This window comes from Tenrec ecaudatus, chromosome X (genome assembly GCF_050624435.1).
Source record: "Tenrec ecaudatus isolate mTenEca1 chromosome X, mTenEca1.hap1, whole genome shotgun sequence".
NCBI lineage: Eukaryota > Metazoa > Chordata > Mammalia > Afrosoricida > Tenrecidae > Tenrec > Tenrec ecaudatus.
The window spans coordinates 97,435,993-97,460,385 of record NC_134548.1 but is presented as its reverse complement, the minus strand read 5'-3'; the positions used below and the strand labels follow the sequence as shown (position 1 = coordinate 97,460,385).

At 36.7% G+C, this 24,393-nt stretch overlaps 1 protein-coding gene across 2 annotated transcripts in view; it reads right to left on the bottom strand.

Moving 5' to 3' along the window:
• Positions 1–24,393, bottom strand: part of PCDH11X (protocadherin 11 X-linked) — a 955,366-nt gene that overhangs the window by 404,894 nt on the left and 526,079 nt on the right. Inside the window, exon 5 of one of the 2 annotated variants that reach the window (XM_075538649.1) lies at positions 21,968–21,997. The exons of the other annotated variant lie outside the window; for it this stretch is intronic. Within the exon in view, the coding sequence (XP_075394764.1) occupies positions 21,968–21,997 (30 nt within the window). The remainder of the gene's footprint in view (positions 1–21,967; positions 21,998–24,393) is intronic. 2 annotated transcript variants of the gene reach the window in all.

Genomic DNA, 24,393 nt, shown 5'->3' with positions numbered 1-24,393 from the left:
AGTGTTCTGACTAGCACAGAGCTTTAAAACAACTTTCATTGTCATCATCTTTTGGAAGCAGATCAATGGGTCATTCAATGAGTGACCTCTGAGAACAGTCAAACAGTGAAACGTTCAGTTGGTAGCCACATGATTAATCATGAATACCACGTATGGACTCAAAAAATGCAGCATCTTTTAATGTTCCTTATGTAAAAGTTGCCAACTTAGGAGAAATTACCTACTTTGAAAGATTAGGTGACAGTATAAGCTCATTTAGCTATCTTTAACAAGGATTGCATCAGTATATTGAAGATGTATACTACCTTTTTGGGATATTCTACATCACTTAAAGTTACAAATACCTATTTTCAATTGGGACCATTAATTTCATTGACAAATGATCACATTCCTTGCCAAAGCTTGCTCTTGCCATAGCTTGATGGTAAAGGTCCTATGTAGTGAAATATATTTTATATAAAATTATGGGATTATTTTACTAAAATTAATGAAAATGACAATATATTTTTTCAGCGACATTTTGATTTCATAACAAGGTTTTTCACAGAAGCAAATAAAATTCAAAATGCAAATTAAATACAGTAAGAATTTTCCAAAGTAGTTCTTAGTTTTGGCTGAGTATGAGCTATCTCCAGGGATCTTAGAAAATACTAATGCTTGAGCCCTACTCATATCAAGTCAACATTATACTAGCATTACAAAGGAGGTCTCTTATCATCAATGAAAATGATACATAACTTGTTCTGGAGCAAAACAACAAACAATTCCTGGAAATCACCTTCATTCCAAAATCGGAAACAATCTCAGACCGAGTTCCTTTATTGGTAGAGATTTACAGCAATACATTCACAACTGCTCACTAAGGAAAAGATTAAATGAAGGTCAATATTTGAGACTTGCTCTAGCCCACATATTGTTTTCACTAAAATAAAGGAGAGAATCTGTCATGTTGGTCAAGAGATGCATTGTTTGATGTATTATGCACTTCAAGGAGAAAACACAAAGTAGTAAATCAATGTTTAAAGTATATTTGGATAACAATAGTTCCCATTCATAAATGATAAAACAAGTTGTTAAAAAACATCCAATAAATACTTTAGGGCAAGCGGAGTCAAATATAATGGGGAGAGGGATGACATTTCAACTGAATAAAAATGCAGTAACATATGACAGACATAAGCTTAAAATACACACACAAGAAAACACACACACATACCAAATTTAGCTCACTGAGTCATGAAGATAAATAAGAAGGAAATATATTTAAAACATACTACATTTCAATGATCAAAGCTATTAAAATATTCGTATATATAAAATTAGTAAAATCTATACATATTAGTCTTATCTGAGAAGTAATAGGTTTGTAAACTAAGCTAATTATGGCAGATTGAAAGGTTGATTTGTATATCTAGGCCACTGGACATTGTAGAGTCTATCTTTGTCCTTTGTTATTCTTATTACCAAGTTTAAGATCTGATACAAAGAAACTGTCCCATGTGAGTTTATTATATAAATGACAGAAAATGTGTATTAGATACTTACTAGTTTGAAAAGGAAGTGTTAAGCATTGGTTATAGAAACATAAAACATTTTGAATGATTAATTCTATAAATCTCAACATATATACTTTAACACAGTTTAACACTTCAATATATCTAATTTAAGGCATAAAACTCTCCTACATAGTTCTTTAAAGTGACAAGAAAATAATTTAGGTCACTGAACAATGATAATTTTGTAGTGATTTTCCAGGAAAGGACCATGGAATTAACTAATATATTTACACTCCTTTCACAAATACTACAAGATAATTTGTTTTCAGAGACTTCCCTGGAAGTTCAGTAAGAGCTTCAACCAAATTAAAAGTATAAATGTACGATCAAGAGGAAATGTATGCCAGGTTATTGTTGTTAGTTCCCATCAAGTTGATTCCGACCCATGGCAATCCCACATGGGCAGATTAGAACTTTCACTGGGTTTTCAAAGAAGTGACTTTTCAGAGGGAGATTACTAAATCTATCTTCTGAAGCAATGCAGAACAATATTGAATTGTAAATCTTTTGACTCTTTTTTTAACATTTTATTAGGGGCTCATACAACTCTTATCACAATCCATACACATACATGCATCAATTGTATAAAGCACATCTGTACATTCTTTGCCCTAATCATTTTCAAAGCATTTGCTCTCCACTTAAGCCCTTTGCCCCAGGTCCTCTTTTTTTCTCCCTTCCTCCTCGCTCGTATCAAATGAAAATAAAGGAATATACAAAAGTCAATATATCTAACTTAATGATCATAAGACATGACACATTTAAGTCATTGTTCTTATTCATAAATGTATCAGTATTTGACCTTGCAACCCCTACTAATTGAATTTTAGAAAGACATGTCTTAAATATCCAATAAAAATGTACCTGGACAGAAAAGAAGCATCTCTAAGCTACTACTGCTAAAGACTCTACTTTTATTGTGCTATAAAATCGAGATACTTGTTTCACAGAAATAAACATTAGAATAAATAACATCATGTGTTATCAAACTTCATCCATTTCCATGGATCCAATTTATAGGTACAATTTTATTGGGCCTTAATAACATGCTTGTGCCTGTCCTCTAAACATAATGCTTAAGGGACATATTACTTGTAGTAAATAATCTCTAAGGTACTGAAAGGATTTGTGAATGACTCAATGAAAATCCTAGTTTTGTTGTCAGTATAATGAAAAACCCAAATGGAAACAAATCCATACTATACCTTTTGCTAATGTGTTTATTCTCACTTATTGTGATGCTACAAAATAGACCAGAACTGCTCCAGAGGTTCCCAAGTTTGTAAACCTTTATAGAAACAAACTGCCTCATCTGTTTTCTATGGAGCTTGGGGGGAGTGTCTGAACCCCAAGCATTCAAGTTAGAAACAAGTGGCTTAAGCACTTGATTACCAGGATTCATTTTATTACCATAAAGTTTACAAAATTATGAATATTTGCATATTGGAAAAATCTAGCATCATTGTGAAAGACCATGGTGTGGACTAAGAGACATGTAGAGAACTTGCTAAGATGATGTAACACTGGACACATAGGTACTCATGGGCTTCTGCAAGAAAATGGGCTTCCTAAGTGGAAAGTTCCTAGGATTGTGTGTGTGTGTAATAGGCATACAACTGCTTATGCACGCCTGAGAAAGATAATTGGCTGAAGGCCCTTTTGAGCAAGGAGTATGTATATATGTGGTGGACAGCCCGCTGACTGTCATAACAGTTCTTCTGTTTGGCTTGTGTTCAATATAGTTATGATCTGCTTTCTGTCCACTTACAAGTTTTCTTTTACTTACCTGATCCCCTGGCTTCCACACCATTTTCTGAGAGGTTTCTGGCTGACATTTGGCACAGCGATCAGAGGCCTTGCAATTGTGCATAGAGTATCCCTTCAACTCCCCTCAAGGAGACGTGGCCTCCTACAGGATTGTGGTACCTTATGGGGGCCAGGCTGACCTTCTGGAAGCCTGAAAGGAATGCACGAAGGTGGATGGCAGCCTCATCTCCTTATAAGAGGCTTTACTGTCCTGGGAAAATGGACTTCCCCAGAAGACCTGTGCAACAGTTTGCTGAAACGGGTTGGTTTTATCAGAGTGCTGAAGAGACAGTTCAAGCAATTTCTAAGCTGTCAAGCAAAAGTCATGACCTTGCAGACAGAAGTAGAATAATTGGAAGGACAGATAGCACATATACATGACCAATGAGGAAGCAATTGGAGATGTAGGGATCAAGCTACATCGAAGTACTGGCTCACCCAGTGACGCTGACAGCAGACTGAACATCTTGTTAGCAGATATAAACTGCTCTCCTGGCAGTGGGAGTTGACAGAGCTAAATCGCCTAATGATGCTTTGAGGCAGCTGCCTCAAAAACCAAAGTTTGTAAAAGGGGCCTTCAAAGATGAGTGCAGTGAAGCCCAGTCTTTGCAATTTCAGGACTTCCTCAGTACTTCAGAAGGGGAGAGTAAGGACCATTGTGTCCTCTTGAAGCGTCTGCTTTATAGGGGGTGAGGCAGGTAGGGCATGGGGGGTAAATCCAGATGACCAGAGGTCCTGTGTTGTATGTACTCTGATCGACATCAGTGCAGACTGCAGCTTGCTTTCTAGTAACCTTGATAGATTCCAGGGACCTATGTCACATATCCATGACTACTAGAGAATGGCAGTGAGAGTATAGCAAGCCACATTGACATTAGGAATGGGGCGATTGCCCCATGCGCCATACACTGGGCCTGTTTCAGCGAAGACCTGAAAACATCTTAAGCATGGACAGACTTGAAGGGCTCACGTTGCCTACAACTCATGGGGATTTCCGACGAAGAGTCCTGTGGTGAACAAGGTGGTGCATGGCCACGCAGACTATGAAGCAGTGGGATTAACTACTCCTGAACAGGTAGTGTGTTTGTCAATATTGACTGAGATGGGGGGTGCATAGGAAATTGGACAGACTACCCTACAGTTGGAGAAAACAGGCACAGTACAGCACACTTGTAGTCCATACAGTGTGTGACCTGTGAAAAAGCCAGCTGGCAGCTGGCATACGACTGTGGATTACTGTGACCTGAACAAAGTGGTGCCTCCGCTGCATGCCACAGTATTGACCATGTTAGACTTGACAAATGAGGTGTCTCGGACTCGGCACGTACCACTAGGTAGTGGATTTGGCCAATGGTAGTGGATTTGGCCAATGGCTTCTTTTCCATAGATTTGTCTCTGGAAAGCCAAAAGCAGTTTGCTCTCACTTGGGAAGGCAGACCTTTGTGTATCATAGGCTGAGAGACCAGGATTTGGCCTCATGGCCACCATCAGTTGCCCTATTTCATTATGTTGATGATATAATGTTGTCCTCTGATTCTCTTGAAGATTTAGAATCAGCCACTGAGAGCCTCAGGGAAGCCTGGAGTGAGTTTGGATGAGTATCAATCAGAACAATGTTCAAGGTCCTGCCTTTTCAGTCAAATTCTTGGGAGTTGTCTAGTCCGCAAAGACTAAGGTTATCGCAGAAGCTGTCATAACCAAGGTGAAACCACTTCCCTGACTCACTATAGTGAGGCAATTACAAATGTTTGTTGGGTATTGGAGGGCGTTTATTCCCCATTTTTCCCCCGGTGTTAAGAGTTTCCTGGGAGTGGAGTGGCAATGAGGAAGTGACCATCCTCAAAGTCAAGTATGTGTTTTTCTAGACCTAAGTCAAGTCTTTGAGGATGGTCATTGCCCAAAGCCTGTTTCAGTATGGATGGGAATTATGGGTAAGGCCCCCACCTCTTCACATATGAATGAATAGCTGGGCTATATACAGATAACGTACCCTATGGCTCCCACAATGATCTCAGTTGAACTGGCTAATGATATGTGAATTAAGTGGCAATAAAACTGTTTTAAAAAAAGGGAATTGGCTGGTAGGCCACCGCCTAGTGTGGGGACAGCATACGTGACAGGACCTCTGGGATATGGGCTCCCTTAAAGTGGTATATGTGTATTTCTTGAAGGACAACAGTCTCTTATGAGCCCAGAGATGATGAGGCAGACACACTCACCAAGATGAGAATCCTCTCCATGTCCTCAGAAGATACCAAAATATGGTTGCATAAAACATTAGACCATGTAGGTCCAGGAATATGCAACATGTAGATCAGCAATGGCAGGGCCACTCAGGCTGCTGCCAAGGAATGTCTCACCTGTGCTAACTTGCATACCTGACAAATAGGTATAGTTTAGGGCACATGCCTAGGCATTGGCAGGTGGACTATAGAGGGCCACCCCCTAGTGATAAGGGTATGCGATATACCCTAACAGCAGCTCACCTGGTATTTGTCTAACCTACCAGCAGGGAAGACAAAGAGGTAGGTTAAACCCTGTGTTGAGAGTTTGGAAGGTCTGAGGTCATTACTAGTGGCAGAGGTACCCACTTTGGCCAGCGAGTTAAGGAATGGGCCAATGAGTTGGATATCAAGTGGCAAAATCATGTGCTCAGGTTGCAGGAAACATTCCGTGGTCCAATGGGCTTCTGAAAGGCAGTTAAAGATGACCTCTGATTCTCCAAGGTTGCATAGGTTAATGTGGACAGAATGTTCCCTCTTAGATAAGGTTGCAAGGAATGCTACAGTCAGAGTCAAGATCATTGAGAAGGATGTGTTCTTATGGTAGTACGGGATTCTGCAGTGCTGCTGATGTTCCCCACACCCAGTGTTCTGGAGACAGAAGAGACCCAACATTGAGAATGGCCCCGAAGAACCCTTGAAGGGTGAGATCCCTGGATGGCTTTAATAAGTCCCTGAGATATGGATCTCCCAATGGTTGGGGAAGTGACCTCGTGTGTTGTGAGTATGCCAGCAGGTACAATAGGTTCCCTCCTAAGAGAGACCTGGCCGTGGCCATGTGGTCAGTCCCTCTGACAACAATGATGGTGCTACAGCTCAATTCTGATGTGTTAAAAGGAGAACAAATGTGGTATAGCTGGCCAAGGATATATCTTATCCCAGCTACATGGCTCTGATGAGATGAGTAGATGGCATGCTTTCTTCCTGATGGCCTAGATTTACCAATAATGGTGTATGTATTCTTATTGGCTTTTTGCCCAGGTCAATACAGGCTGACAGATTGCTTTTCTGGGTTTGTACATAAACCCAGGTGTACAATGTGTCCTGCTGCTAGGTATGCACTGGGCTCCCCAGTGCAGCAGGAAGATGGCCTTGGCAGATTCACCCCGCTATATGAAATAGATGGGCAAGGATGGTACCATAGAATCCATCCCATGATGTGTCCTGGAAACAAGTTTGAGATCAGCTGTCACATCTTGGCAACCAGCAGTCCCATGTGAGATACACCATATGCTATGTCATAAGGAATGAGACAAAGGTGAATTCTAAATGAAATTGTAGAGCTACAGTACTATGCTCATAAGTTTGTGGTAAAGCTAGATCCTGAGTGGGATTCAGAGTGAACACCCCTTGAACTAAGCCAAAACATAACCAAGTAACCCAACCCCAGCATTGGTTGACAGAAAAGAGGCACACAGGGACTACTCCCTCTGACCTTATACATATGGGGAACCTGTGGGTATGTGGCCATTATGGGTGTCCCTACCTGCCTGAATATTGGATACATTGATGTACTCTAGTATGGTCTTGCATTGCTAGGTTGTGGAGCATATTCTAAAGATTCTCCCCGAGGCTCCCTATAATTGGGATATGGTGTGCCACAGGTGCACTGAGGGAAAAGGAGAGTGTGGTGATTTTAACCCATGGCTTTATTCCTACCTGGCGCAGGTACCACTAAGTTAGAATCAGAAATAACTTCTTTGGCTAAGCATACCACCCATACTCTAACTAAAACTAAGGAGGTGTTGATCTTCATGATGGACGAGGGGATGCACATGACAAAGGTAACTCTCCAAAATCGCCTGCGCCTTGGCCTCTTGAAAGCTGCAAAAGGTGGTACATACAATGTTCCCCATACAGATTGCTGTATCCTGACAAGAGAATGTCTCCAGAGCACTGGTGGAAATGGGAGCTGAAATAAAGGCTATCCTCACTGGAGGCCAAGATCCATTACAGAAATGGCGTCCTCCAGGCGATGGAAGTATGTTATACAATTTGAGATTGTAGGTTTCATAGTTGTAGTATGCTGTACCTTGTATTGCTGTTGTGGGCTCTGTGCCTATGCAGCTACTCCACTTGACCATCTGGGAAATAGCTTATGTAAGACCCCTAAGTTTGTAATCCTAACAGATAAGTATGTAGAGAACATGGTAAGGTGTAGTAATGGATATGTATGTACTCACATGCTTCTGTTGGAACATGACTAAAGAGAAAGTTACTAGTATTTTGCATGCATAGCAGTCACATTATATCACCATGTATGTACTCCTGAAACATATTTGTCTGAAGGCCTCTTTTGTGTAATTATCATGTGTATATCCGGTGACAGCCCTTCCATCTTGCCTGAGTTGAATAAAGTGCTGGCCTATCTTATGTCCACCACAAAGGTTTTCTTTCATTTACCTGCTCTAGAAGCTACCACAAAACTCTTTGAGGGGTGCACACATATGGTCTAACACATATAATATTGTAAGGTCTGTGGTTCAAACTCACCAGCCACTCCATGGGAGAAAAAAAAAGAGGTTATCTGCTCCCATAAAGATTTCTGCCTATGTACGGTCATTATGAGTCAGAATGCACTCAATAGTCCTGGGACAATTCATGTCACTGTGACCTATTGCTGTCAAGTTAATTTGGAATCATGACAACTTCATGTTACCAAATGGCATTATTAAGTGAAATATTCTATTTAATTACATTTTAAAAAAATCGTTACAGAAGCAGATTGCTAGATCTCTCTTCCATGACATTGCTGGGTAGGTTCAAACCATCAAATTTAGGTCACTAGACAGCTATCAACAATTTGCCTCAAATAGGTGTCTAAAAAGACTGTTTCATACTGGTCACATGAGAGTAATAGACTGTAGATTAAATCCTTAGCTCAAACATTATGAAAAGCATGACTTGTCTGAATAAACAGGGTTTATTATTAATATAATGTTCTATAGCATGAAGTAAGCAATAGCTCCCAAAGATAGAAAATAAGGTTAAATTAAAATGATTTGTTCTAAAATAGAGAATTTCTATTTCAAATTTGTCATTAATTTAGTAGTGAAGGTATCCATGTCTTTGTTTTTCATATGAAAATACTTTAGAATTGCAATAGTCTTAGTGGTAGTTGAGATCAGAGTTATTAATTGTAGTCTAAGTTCTATAGTTCAGAACATCACATTTCAATGTATCAGTTATTGAGTTAGTCATAGACAACACTACATAAGACTTAGAATTTGCATACCAATTTCAATAGCATTGAATGGAAGCAATGATTGCCAACTAGAAGAAGAAAAGAAACAAAAAGGTAATGGAAAACTGTTCAAATTTGTGACACCAGAAATAAATGCAGAAAATAATAAATGCATAACTACCCCATTACTATTTTTCCAAATATAGAAAATCAACAACTTCCTATGAAATGGCAAGAGTCTCAAAATATGAGGAAGCTTCAAAAAGTCTTAATTTTTCGTAATCTTTTTGAAGTCCTTTCATAGTTAATGCAACATTACAAGAGAATAATAAAGTAGAAATATTCATCCTTCGTGATTTTAAAACATATCAAGTTACAGTACTGAAAAGAGTTTGATAATGATATACCACATACATAGAGACCATTGGAATACAATTGAAAGTCCAGAAATAAGCCCACACACTTATAATTAACTAATTATTGACAAGGGTTCGACATTGATGCAATGAGATGGGAAGGTGCTTTACAATCTATGATGATCAGAAAATTGGATTTGTATATGCAGAAAAGTAAAAGAGTTTTTTCCTCAGACCATGCATGGAGAAAAAATTCAAAATGTAACAAATTACTAAATATGCTAACTATAAACATAAAATTCTTAGAAGGATCAGTCTTATAAAATAAAAATATAAAATAATATACTGACTGGGAGATTATTTTCAGAAACCATTCTATAAAATGAGACCTATAACTGGTATATACATAATTTCCCACAAATAAACAACAACCAAAATAAATTAAGCACAATATAGGCAAAGGACCTGCATAGGCATTTCACCAAAGATGGTGTTGAAATGGTCATCAAACACATACAAATATTATTAATTTTAATATACACTGAAGATATTAAAATCAAAACCACAAAAATACTATTTTACTCCTGTTAAAAATAGCTAAGATGAAAAATAACACCGTTGTTGAAGCTGTAAAGATATTGGAACACATCCATATCTTGATGGGAATGTGCAATGGTACAGAGGAAACAGAATAGCAATTCTCAAGAACTGAAAATAAAACTTCCGTATAAACCAGCAATTCCACTTTGGAGAATATACACTAAATACTTAAAGCAGATATTCACCAATGTTCATTGCAGCACTATTGATAATAGAAAAAAGGTGGAAGCTTGGTGTCTTAGGGCTGCTGTAGGAAAGGTACCACAAGTGGATGGCTTTATTAAGTAGTATATACACATTTATTTTCTCACCTATTAGGAATGGATGGGTCCAAAGCATCTGTTCTCTGCTCCCCGCCCTTCTTTTTTGACCCGTCATACCTCAAAAATCAGGTTGATTTTGTAATCTCTTTTATATCTCAAAAGAGATTGACTCAACATGCAACCTAACTCTATAGATCCTACACTGACTCATTAAAATATCTGTCCCCACTCTTGCCTCATTAACCTAATGAAGTGTAAGATTCAAAACATCTAGTATAATTATTTCAGATAAAAATGTAGAATAATCACAGATCACTGAGAATCCATTGCCTAGAGTCATGGAAGATAGAATAACTCCTGAAATTATTGTACTAAGATAATATATGAATCTTGTACCGAAGACTTCCTAAAACCAAACAGGTTTTGTTAGGGGCAGGACAGTCAATTTTAACTAACATCAACTTGACATACAACAGAACAAAATACTGCATGATCCTGCATCATCCTCACAATCATTCTCATGTTTGAGCCTATTGTAGTAGACACTGAATCAATCCATTCCACTGAAGAGCTTTTCCACTGAATCTCTAGTTTATCAAGCATGATGTCCTAGTCTAAGTATTTGTCTCTCCTGAAGACATGTCAAAAATATGTGAGAAGTCTTGCCATCCTTGTTTCTCTGGAGTATTATGGTTCTACTTCTTCCAATATACATTTTTCATTGTTTTAGCAGTCCATTCTATACTTAATATTATTTTACAGCACCAAAATTCAAAGGCATCATATCTCCTTCAGACGTACTAGTTTGTTTCTTTGTATGTTTTTTAAATCATTTTATTGGGGGCTTGTACAATTCTTATCACAATCCATACATACATTGTGTCAAGCATTGGAACACCATTCTCAAAACATTTGCTTTCTACTTGAGCCCTTAATAACAGCTCCTCATTTTCCCCCTCCCTCCAAACTCCCCCCTCCTTCATGAGCCCTTCATAATTCATAGATTATTATTTTGTCATATCTTACACTGTCTGAGGTCTCCCTTCACCTACTTTTCTGTTGTCCGTTCCCCAGAGAGGAGGTTATGCATAGATCCTTGTAATTGGTTCCCCCTTTCTTATCCCCCCACCCCCCACCCTCCAGGTATCGCCACTCTCACCACTGGTCCTGAAGGGGTCATCTGACTTGGATTCCCTGTGTTTGTAGTTCCTATCTGTGCTTTCTTATTCATTGTCTACCTTTCACTTGTCGATGTGGCAATTGAAATATCATGGCTTGAGTTTCAGGTGCATCTTTGTCTTCAAAGTGAATAGTTTATTTCTCTGATGAAAAATATCTCTTCTTGAGCATTATGCTATTTTGAGATTTAAATAAATAGAATCAGATTGATATAGTAACCCAAAAAATTAGCTAAGAATCTTATAGAATCAATGTATTTATGTTAATGAGATAGGAACACTAAGAAAATGACAGTGAAAATGGTTACATCACTTCAGAAAGTAATCAATGTCACTAAAATGATACAGGAGGAAAGTGATGAATCATTTTGTGCTTTGGGGTGTATATTCTTAACAACAAGAGCAAAATAAAATTATACAGAAAAGATGACTCACAACATTCATTTTTCCAGAATACTTGTATATAAACTGTAAAAGAGGACTTAAACTTCCTTAATTAGAGCATAATTTATTGTTTATTACACACTTCTTTCTGTTTTATAAAAATCTTGAGAACACTGAAAAGAAAATTTTAAATCTATGTACTATCCAAATGAGCTATTCTATGTTTTATTCTGGAAAATAGGAAATTAAGTCCTTTTCAATTAAGTCAATTTTATTAAACTTTTATCAAAGTATGCAAGTTAAATATAATGCAAATGTACTATGCATCTATAGAAAATTAAATGTATAATCACTGTATAAGGTATTCAAGAGATACAAAAGAAATGTGCATTTAATTAACATGAATTCTCAATCCATATTTGAACATGCTACTTACATATTGAAATGTGTGGTTAAAATATCAAAGTTTAAATAGAGAAGGTGTTTCTCTTGTTTGGAGAAATTGCTATGGAAGAAAGATTCTATAAAGACTTAAAAAGGGGTGGCAGTTTAAATATCAGATATAGCAGTAAATTCTGTATACAGCAAGCAGAAATTCTTTGGCACCTGACAAAAGAGTAGTATTTAAATTAAGAGGAAAATGCAATATTCATACTAATGCTGAGACTGTGTAGTGAGAAAATACAGCCAAAGGGTGTAATCATTTACTCTAGTATAAATTACAGAAATGTCTAAATAGGACAATCAACTTAAAGGCAAGGGGTTTTTCTACACATTTTCTCTTGAAATATGGCACCCTTATACATTTGTAGGCAAAAATAAAGTCACACCAAAAAAGAGATATTTCAAAGTTGCCAAGAAATGAATGAGAGGGTAAAAAGGAACTCATAAATATATGCATATAGAAAGATTATTTCTATTTTAGGATAGTTGGACTAAAAGTAATCTGCTGATAACCCTGGGCAGGAGATTGGCAAAGAAATTCGAAGATGGTTAAAAGGGTTTAGAGGGCAATTCAGGGTAAAGGATTATAAGTTAATGTGAGAGGAATAAAAAGACTTCTGAACAATAATACCTGGAGCCTAACTGAAGCTTAATGCCATTAATGCATACAAAGTTAAATCTTCTGTACATTTTTCTTCTTTTTTCCCCTTCAACAGTGCTCAGTGTCCCGTGGAGAACATAATCTGTAAGAATAAACTAGAGTTGGAGACTGGCACTGTAAGCAGGGTGAATAGCCAAGGATAGCAATGATGACACAGGGAGATACATGGAGCCAGGAAGAAATTTTATAAAGCAGGTGAAACAAAGAGACACTGAGTTATTGAAGGGTCTAGAATAGTAAAAACTCAAGTTAAAAAAATAGGCCATGAAGGGATCAGGTATCAAGTATCCTCAGAAGAAAAAATCTTAACATAGTGAATGAGGGGGGGATTGTGTAGTAGAGACCCCAAGGCCCATTTGTTGGCCACTGGTGATCCCCTTGCAGGGGGGTCTCGCGGAAGAGACAAGCCAGACAGGGTGCGATGTAGCAATGATGAAAAATACTACTTTCCTCTAGTTCCTAAATGCTTCCTCCCCCCGCCCCCCACTATCATGATCCCGATTCTACCTTGCAAGTCTGGATGGACCAGAAGATATACACTGGTACAGATAGGAACTGGAAACACAGGGAACCCAGGGCAGATGACCCCTTCAGGACCAGTGGTGTGAGTGGCGATACTAGAACCGCAGAGAGAGGGTGGGTTGGAAAGGGGAAACCGATTACAAGGATCTACATATGACCTCCTCCCTGGGGGACAGACAACAGAAAAGTGTGTGAAGGGAGACGTCGGACAGGGCAAAATATGACAAAATAATAATTTATAAATTATCAAGGGTTCATGAGGGAGGGGGTAATGGGAAAGTAATGAAAAAATGAGGAGCTGATACCAGGGGCTTAGGTGGAGAGCAAATATTTTGAGAATAATGAGGGCAATGAATGTACAAATGTGCTTTACACATTGGATGTATGTATGGCTTGTGATAAGAATTGTATGAGCCTCTAATAAAATTATTTTTAAAAAACTATGCCATATTAAGCAAACAATACAAAAACATTATCATAAAGTTGTAAATTATGTTAAAATTATATTTACATGAAAGCAAACCACAGGAATATATCCCTCTATATATAAGAACCACAGAATAATAATCTTTAAAATTAAGCCAGTATGCAAAGAATTAAGAAAAAGTGAATATTTATCTATGACAATTTCTGCAATTAACAGTTATAACACTGAATATGTGATGCACAAATAACTATCTATAAATATGGAAGAGGAATCAGAAAGATTAAATAAATCATGGGTGTCCTTCAAATTATTAAGCATTTTTCTCCACTGACTAAATCTGCAGTCACCGGAAACTGTGGTTAATAAGCAAAGGATTTATTCTGAAGCAAAATAAAAGTTATGGGCGGGCCAAATGTCTTTATTCCTTTAGAGTAGTGTCTTTAGAAGAGGATATCCATGATTCAAATGGAGGAACAGTATAGAAGGGCTCCCGTGTAGGTGGTAATGCTAAATTAGAACTCACAGGGTGACTTTATCAACACTAAACTAATGTTTAATAAGATTTATACAGCAGATAAGAGCTCTGTAGCACTACCCTGTAAAGGTGTGATTACTTCCTCCTGTAAAGATTTAGTCTTGAAAATCATTTATAAGTTTCCTATGAGTAAGATTTGACTCAATGTTGGGTAGGTAGGTTATAAAATACATGGTATTCATAATTACTGCAGATTTAATATCATACATTTTCTAGACCACAATGCTTCAAAAAGTCATATATGAAAACATGCTTACACCAAAAGCAAAACATGTACGCACATCCCGTCTTAAACATACCATTAAAATAGATTAATATAGAGCTAGCATTAAATGATATTTCAATGTATTATTCCATTTATGAATTCCTCAAATATGATGACAGAGGAGTACTTTTGTTCAAAAGAAAGAATTTCCAAACAATTTTAGATTTTTGAATATAATAGAAGATGAAGAAGTACCTTGGGTAAACCAACAAAATGGACATACATAATAAATATATTGTATATTTTTATACTATATAGGCTATTATGTATACATTGTATATTATAGTACATATATGATAAATATCATATATTGAGTGAAGAGAGAGCATACACACACAAGTGTGATACCTAGCTATGCTGTTGGCTAAATGTTGGACTGCTAACAGAAAGGTGGACAGTTTGAACACACGAATTGCTCAGCAAGAGAAAAATGAGGCTGTTTTCATAAAGTTTACAGTCTCAGAAATGCTATGAATAGATTCAATGGCAGTGGAATATTATATATAGTCATATATATACTATTTTTCTGCCATTTTCAGTTTAAAACTTTGATGAGCACACTCTCTAATAAAGCTGGCCATTTGCTCCAACAATGAGGGCAATTTAGTCTCAGCCTTAGCCAAAGGAGAAGGATCTTTACAAAACTCGCAAGAAGAAAATACTCAAGTTAATGCTAACTAAAGGAACACCAGTAGATTTTTATTATGGACCACTATTTGGTAATATAAATGACAATTTTAAACATTTATTAACAAGTTTTTAATTGCTAATTATTTTAGTTGAAAATGAATATTATTCACATTCATTTCTTAAACCACAGATGGATATTTGTGGAAATGTGATCTTCTCCCACAAATTAGCTATTACCCAACTGCAGACCAACTAAGTTAAAGAATGAATGAAACTCAGAGTGTAACATTTGCTTTAATTCCACTGTTTGCCATTAGCTTCTCTGTAAAATGTAATTTTTCAGGAGAAAATAAAATCAAATACCTATCTCTGTAATATAATCCTCCTATTTGGTATTTATAAATAGGTTTTGTTTGATAAGCTATTTGAAATCATTTAAATAGGATCTTTCATTGAGAAATTTATCTATATTTTGATGTTTGGGTATTGAGATATAAGTATTCCATTCTTAGGTAAGATAATGTATTATTTTATTTAGAAATGCAGGATTTTTGTAATTTTCACCTAATCTGAATTGAACTGAACATAAAAACCCCAATCTCATAATTCATTAAAAAATATAAAATACCTAAATAGGAGAAGTTCAATAGTTCATGATATTAATTCAACTTTTTATGGAAACCTTTGCAATAAATCCAAAGTTAATGAATATTCTGACACTTAATATATTTAAGGTTTATAGCTTCTTGAATTTAATTTCCAAAATACCCTTCAAAAGGTATACATAAAAGCAATGAACCAAAACTAAAGGGCATCAAAGGACATAATTAATCTATGTGGTATATACTAACTCTGTTGTATCAGGCTAGATATGGAATGTGCATAGACTAGTGAAAACACCCTGTTGATGAATCTACAGCAGTATCATAGTTGAGCGAAGTAAAAATGGATCTAAAAGAGTTTTTATCTCTTACCTCTCTAGCACTTTATACCATTAAGTGTAGTAGCTTCTTTTAAAAGTCAACAAATACAACTAGTTTGAGAAAAAAGAAGTATTTATTTTAAGAGTACAAGTTTTCGTCGTGAAAAGATATTCAGAGACAATCTTTCTGGGAGCTAACCCTCCCTCTTCTACCTTTGAGCTCCCTAATCATGAGCAAGTCATACCAACTCTCTGGTTTCCTCACCTGTAAAACAGCTTAAAAATCATTGCAAAATTTAAATATGTTCATACACATCTTGAACGTGGGTAAGCATTATATTAGTTAGTTATTTTGTGTTTATTTTGGTTTAGAGGATCATGGAAGGGGGGACAAATAATATCCTCATTAAGAGCCTCATGTTCCACCAGTTCTTAAATTATTAAATTCATACTTAAAATATCTTATTAGAGTGTTTTATGTTTAAATTTTCCTTTCGTTGGTGTAAATTTAATTCCATGATAAAATAATTATCTGAATCAGAAACATGTGTTCAACTCAAAATGCTGTATACAGTATCTTACATTATAAAAATAACGATGTTTCCTTATGTAGACAGTAACTAGAATTAAATAGAATTTGTCCAATACCTGATCTTCAAAATGTCAACTTCTAAATAACTAAGAAACAATCCCATTTCTATATTTTGTCTAATGAGTGAGAATGTAAAAAAGATCTCAATTCTGTTGGGCTGCTTCCTATCAATCTGTCCATCCATCAATCCATCCATTCATCTACTTATATGTAGATGTTAGAATTCACTGAGTCATATATATATGACAATATAGAAAAATAAATTATATTCCGAAGGAATCATATCAGAAAAGCCTCCCAGCCCAGCCCAGCTCAAGTCCATTGGTTCAATGCTAGCTGGAGCTCTCTTTAGACTCATGAAGCTGCAGGTTTATGATGCAGAAAGATGATGCAGGAAAAAGGGAGATCACAACCCAGTAGATCTTGAGTCTTGAGTTCCTCTCCTGTGTGTACAGAACAAAACTGCTGCATAGGGTTTTCAAATGTCAAAGATAGCTAGGTCTGTCTTCTGAGTAGCTGCTGTTGGGTTTGAACTGTGGATCTCTTGGCTAGTAGTTGAGCATTTAACATTTGCACCACTAACTGACTTCTTAAAAACCAAATAAGTTGTTTATAAGTCAATCCTAACTCATAGCAACTCTTATTTTTTTAAATCATTTTGTTGAGAGCTCTTACAATGCTTATTAAAATCCATACATCAATTGTAGCAGGCATATTTGTACATATGTGGCTTTCATTCTTTTCTAGACAGTTACTTTTTATTGAGCCCTTGGTATCAGATCCTCTTTTCAGAATAGAACTGATCTCTATAGAGTTTTCATGGTTATAACCTTTTGGAAGCAGATGGCCCCATTTTTCTTTCTAGGTAGCATTGGTTGTGTTTTAATATACAATCTACAGGTGAGTCGCCAAACAAATAAACTGTGTGCTACAGATGAGATCATTGTGAAATCCCATAGGGTTTTCAGTGGCTAATTTCAGAAGTAGAGTGCCATACTCTTCTTCCTAGTTCATCTTGGGTCAGAAACTGCACTAAAACCACTGAACATCATAGCCTATTTTACAGACAAGCAGTGACTGCAAATTGTCGAGCAATTGAACCTGGATCCTCCACATGGAAGGGGAGCATTCTACCAATAAATCATCACTGCCCTTAAAAATACCCACCTTCCCGACATGATCTCTGAAGACAGACGTGTGGAGAAGCAAACATAGTGAAGAAAGCTGATGGTGCCTGGCTATTGAGAGATATAGCATCTGGGGTCTTAAAGGCTTGAAGACAAACAAGCGGCCATCTAGCTCGGAAGCAACAAAGCCCACAGAGAAGTACACAAGCCTAAGTGAACATGAGGTGTTGAAGGGATCAGGTAGCAGACACCAAAGAACAAAAGCCATCATTGTGTGATCACCTTCCCCACATAAACGCTGAAGACGAATGTGTGCACAAGTAAGTGTGGTGAAGAAGGCTGATTGTGCCCGGCTATCAGGAGATATAGCATCTGGGGACCTAAAGGCTTGAAAGTAAACAAGCAGCCATCTAGCCCAGAAGCAACAAAGCCCACATTAGAAGCAGCATGCCAACATGTGTGATCATGAAGGTCCAAGGCGACCAAAGGCAGGGGGGGAAATTATATCATCGTGAATAAGGGACATGCAAGATGGGGACCCAATGCCCATCTGTAGACAACTGGACATCACTTGCAGAGGCATAGTGGGGAGGAGATGAGTCACTCAGTGTTCAGTGTAGCAACAAAGAAACTCACAACCTTCCTCTAGTTCTTAAACACTTTCTCTCCCCAATTATCATGATCCCAATTCTACCTTGCAAACCAGGTTAGACCAGAGAATGCACAGTGGTACAGTTGGGATCTGGAAACACAGGGAATCTGGGACAGATGAACCGCTCAGGACCAACAGTGAGAGTGGCGATACCAGGAGGGAAGGGGCCGAAGAAAGGGGGAACCTATTTTGGGGATCTACATGTAACCTCCTCTCTGTGGGATGGGCAACAGGAAAGTGGGTGAAGAGAGATACCGGACAGTGTAAGATAAGATAAAATAATAATTTATAAATTATTAAGGGTTCATCAGGCAGGGGGAGGGGGGAGGGAGGAGGAAGAAAAAAATGAAAATGAGGAGCTGATTCCAGAAACCCAAGCAGAAGGCGAATTTTGAGACTGATGAGGTCAACGAATGTATAATTGTTTTTCACGCAATTGATGTATATATAGATTGTGATAAGAGTTCAGAAGCAACAAAGCCCACAGAGAAGGAGCACACAGTCTAAGTGAATACAAGGTGTTGAATGGACCAGGTAGCAGACACCAAGGGAAAAAAAGACCATCATTGTGTGATCACCTTCCTCACATAAACGCTGAAGATGAATGTGTGCATAAGCAAGTGTGGTGAAGAAGGCTGATGATGCCCAGCTATTGAGAGATATAGCATCCGGGGACTTAAAGGCTTGAAAGTAAACAAGTGGCCATCTAGCCCAGAAGCAACAAAGCCCACATGAAAGCAGCACACCAACATGTGTGATTATGAAGGGCAGAGGAGACCGGGATTCAAACAAGAAAGGCAGGGAGGACGGGGAAATCACATCACCGTGAATGAGGGGAATGCGTGATGGGGATCCAATCAATGTCCATCTGTAGACGACTGGACATCCCTTGCAGGGGGGTAGTAGGGAGGAGATAAGTCACTCGGGGTTCAGTGTAGCAATAATGAAACTAAATACCTTCCTCTAGTTCTTGAACGCTTCCTCTCCCCCCCCCCCCCACCAATTATCATGGTCCCAATTCTACCTTGCGGACCTGGTTAAACCAGAGGATGCACAGAGGTGCAGTGGGGTTCTGGAAACACAGGTAATCTAGGACGGATGAACCCCCCAGGACCAGCGGTGAGAGTGGCGACACCGGGAGGGAAGGGGGTGTAGAAAGGGAGAACTAATCTCAGGAATCTATGTGTATCCTCCTCTCTGGGAGATGGGCAATGGGTAGGTGGGTGAGGGGAGACCCCGGGCAGTGTAAGATAAGATAAAATAATAATTTATAAATGATTAAGGGTTCATGAGGGAGGGGGGAGGGGGGAGGGAGGGGGAGGGAAAAAAAGGAAAACAAGCTGATTCCAGGAACCCAAGTAGAAGGCAAATTTTGAGAATGATGAGGGCAACGAATGTATAAGGGTGCTTTACTCAATTGATGTGTGGAGTGTGACAACAGTTGTATGAGCCCCAATAAAATGATTTATTAAATTAAAAAAATATTAAAAAGCAAAAAGTTACTTTGACAACAAAAAGAGTTGTATGAGCCCCAGTAAAATGTTTTTTTAAAGCATTGAATATATACATGTTGTTAGGTGCTGTCCATTCATGTCTTACTCATGGTGACCCTGTGTGCAAAAGAATGAAACACCACCCGGGAGGGTGGTCCTGCACCGGCCTCACAATTTTTCTCACGTTGAACCCTTCGCTACAGCCACTGTGTTAATCATGTTGTTGAGAGTCTTTCTGTTTTCCTCTGCTACTCTACTTTACCAAGCATGATGCCCTTCTCCAGAGACTGGTCTCTTCTGGTAACATGAAAGTGAGATCAGTCTCACCACCCTTGCTTCTAAGGAGCATTCTCGCTGTACCTCTTCCCAGATCGATATGTTTCTTCTTTTGGCTGCCTGTGGGATTTTCAATATTCCTTGCCAGCACTATATATCTATCAATGTTTCTCTCTATGTGCATGCATGAATATATGTATGTATATATCAGGGATATTCATTGCTTATATTAAGTACTTTTGCAGCCCCTGCTAAGTTTTGAATTGATATGAAAATGGCATATATATATTTCTAATTGATTCTAACTCATGTGACTCTATAGGACTAAGAAAATTGTCCAATAGGATTTTCAAAGAAGCAGACTTGAATATTTTTCATATACAGAGAAGTTGGCAGGTTTGACATGCAGAACATTTGATTAGCAACTGTGTGCTTTAGCGATTGCACCACAAGGTTCAATACAGATATACATTGTATCCATACATCCATACATACACTATATACAGAATCCATCCATCCATCCAGGCTTTAAAAAGTTTGTACAAAAACTCTATTATCTTTAAATTCCTTTGTTCTCCTAAAATTTTAAGCCATCTTATATGTAATTTCACATAGAACATAGTAATGGTCAATGACATTGTACGTGCCTTTTTTTCTTTTCTACTCTTAGCTCGGGAAGTCTTCTGAGGCATTTTGCTTCAGGGAGGTGACTTTCAGATAGGCACTTTAAAATTCTCAGAAAGATATATTTACCAAAAATAGGATTCTCTTAGTTGATCTCTCAAACAATTCTTACACTTAATAAAAATTCACTTTGATATCCCAATCATACTCAATTTTCAGAAAATACTTATAATAAAACTTATCTTAAAATTATATTTAAAAAACTTTAAAACATCCAACACTAACATGGTGCAGACCGCACTTTGGCAAGATTCTTTTCAAAAGCAAGTTTTGAGCTCTCAAAGTAAAATAGTATAATTCATCCAAATTATATTTACATTCAGCCTAACATCCAGTGATAATATTACTTGAGCTCCTAATGTGGATAGAATTTATGGATTACAAAATTCAAATCCCAAAACATCTTTCATTAGAAGTTTCTGACTAAAATGAATTTCTTAAAACTCATAACATCATAAGAAAACCATGGCATAAATGCTAGGGAAAAATGTCGGTGAACAACAGTAAAACATCATTACCTTTATTTCTCCAGCTTGTGGAACTTAAACTAGTGAGGGCTGTGCTACTTAACAACATATATGAGATACTCGGGCTTTTTAAAAAATTAATAATGAGGAGACGATTTGGAGATGGTATACCAAGTCCAATTTCTCTGAGAACATCACTTGGGTACTTATCTATATTTAGTTTACTTAAAATATTCACCCCTGCGACTTTATCAGGAATCCTCATGGTTCATATTAAGTAACTTTTGCTGACCCTGCTAAATTGTGAATTGGCACCAAAATGGTTCTTTTTTATTGCTAAAAATTTATCACAAAATAACTACTACACCGGAACATTTATAAAATGATGCTGTCAGCAATATGTTGTTTTGGCACAGTGGGAAAAGAAAGTGCTGTTGAAAAAAAGAAAATAAAATCAGACTTGTAAATTGCTTCCAGGACTGTTTAAGTGAAACAAAATGTGGAGACAGCTCAGCTTGAAGCACTTTTAAGGCAGAATCACACATATGTCATATTAAATCCTTACAGTTTTAACTCTATGGAGTAACTATTGGAGTTTCAGAAATTTCAGGAAAAATTCACATTTTATTGAATTAATTATTTTTGAAATTTTAGTTCTTACCTTTCCTGCTTTTTTCCCTTCAGTTCTCCGCTGATTTGTGATAAAATGGAGGCAAAGGAAAGCAAAACAAAACAAAAATCAGCTCCAGCTTGGTTACTTCAAATACATTTTTAAAGCATGTCCATATTTCCAGTGCCATAGTACACAATTTTGTTCCTCTGCTTGAGCTGGATTAATCTCCTGTGTTCCTCCGTGGTTTCATAAATGGTACACAACAACATTGTAAATCTCTTGCAACAATATGAAGAGCCATATAAAAATTTCAATCAGAATCAGTTAGTTATATGCTTGGCTTACATAGGCATTGGCCAAGAAAAGGAATCCTTTCAAATTGATATAATCTTGTAGTTTCACTTATTTTTAAAGTATTTAAAATGGATTTTATATTCCTTAATTTAATAAGAACTAGACTGGTTATAAATTCATTATAGGTTGTAAATATAAGAACAATCTATAGGTAATGGGAGTACTATCAATAAATGTTAAAAATAATTTTGGTGTTTCTTATGAGAATCTTCATTTAATTTATGCAATCAAATCTGGTTAAAGTCATCCTTGTGAAGGCCTTTTGTTTACTTTATTTAAAAGATTTGTATTTCCTCAACCACCCTCAGAGGTCAAGTTAACTTTTTAAAAATGTTAAGACTCTACATACATTTAAATTGTGCGGCAGTTTTATTCAGTTTGCTTTGTGTAGGATGGGCACACTTAATATCTACTTTTTTTTTTTTGGTTATCTGATGTTGTTCTTAAAATTATTTCTTCCCAAAATTTTGTCTCAGTTTCCTATTCTTTCTATAGTCCAGCAAAATTACTTATAAGAAGACCTCTCAAGTACAAAGAAAATTGGTGTTAGGGAAAGGGATTATTTTGAAACAGGAGTTAATACAATGGGAGCAACTTAATATGTTAAGAGGATGAATACTCTCTATATTTTATTCAAGGGCTTATTCCCAGACGAAAAATGTTCTTTTTCCTGTTATTTTAATATAATTCGAGTATTCAAAAATAAAATTATGGTAAGTTTCCAGATATAGGTACCATCTATTATTCTAGAAAATCACAGTGTACTTTTTGTCCTTCCATTTGGGACATTTATTTTCAGCCTAAGATATTCATATCATCTGTTTTCATTGATCAAATTCAATCTTCATGGGCTCAATGTGAGAATTCAATTAGTTTGTGAAGACATTGCCTGAGGATAATGCTTTGAATAATCTTTTCCCAAAAAGTGTCCTTGAATCTTTAATGCCTTGAACAATCAGTATTCTGATTTACCACCCCACTTTATTATAAGGGATAATGCTTAAATGAAATATTTAAACTTTTGAGCTTCCTCAGATAAAACATGGACATATTTTAATTGCTCATATCCAAGAAAATAAAGTTTTAAAATATTATGTACTGTTTTGCAGAAATAAAATATATTTTTTATTTTGCCACATTAGAGGTCATTTACAAAAACACACTGGATTGGGTTTGTTGTTGTTTTTTGACATTTTACTGCTGGACAATCCAGTTCTATTAAAATCCTCATGGCACTATTGAAGGCAGAGCAATGTTTACAATATCTATCTTGATAAACTATGTAGTGAATTGTTGCAGAGATAATAATTTAACCAAGATTTGAGGCTAATCAAAATTTTGAAGTGAGCAGATCCATCATCTTCATCTAATAAAAGTACAAAGCCAAATTATAAGTCTATATTTACATAAGTAGTGCATTTTCATAAGAGGCTTGGCTATGCTTTACTATTTTAGCTGTCTTTGAGAATTTATACTAATAAAAGCTTAAAATAGTTTCTGTGGGGAATGTTAAAATGATGGTCTTTGCATTTATCCACACCACACAGACACAATACAATTTGTCACTGTGAGTGGGTTATAATGCATGACAATTAGGGAATCATTAGAATTGACAAATATTACAGAAATATATTGATAGGCATGTGAGTAAGTTGGCAGATCAATGCCAGACTTGGTGTTAGAAACATTTTTTTTAACTGCTTGAAGGGTGAAAAATAACATTATAAAATCAATTTTTACTCTAAAAGAGATATGGATTTTATTTCCTTATCTTAAAACCAGAGCCCAGATGGTCAGCATTAAATTATAAATGTATATTCTTTACAGTCATGTAAAGTGTAAGTCAAAAAGCATTGCTAAAAGCCATAGAAAATGTGATTAGACAAAAGTATGAAATTGAGAAACTATTGTTTTTGACATCCACCACTGAGGTCTATACAATTCTGGAGGCACTCAAACCCTTCCCTATAGAATTCTGTGATCTTCAAATTACCCCACATCAACATGACAGTTTTGGCATTGTAGAGGGATTCCAATCATGTTTCTTTTGAATGTTCTTTGAGTTTAGAAAACAAAAAGAAATCTGAAAGGGTGAGATCAAGAGCAGAGCTATAGTGTGG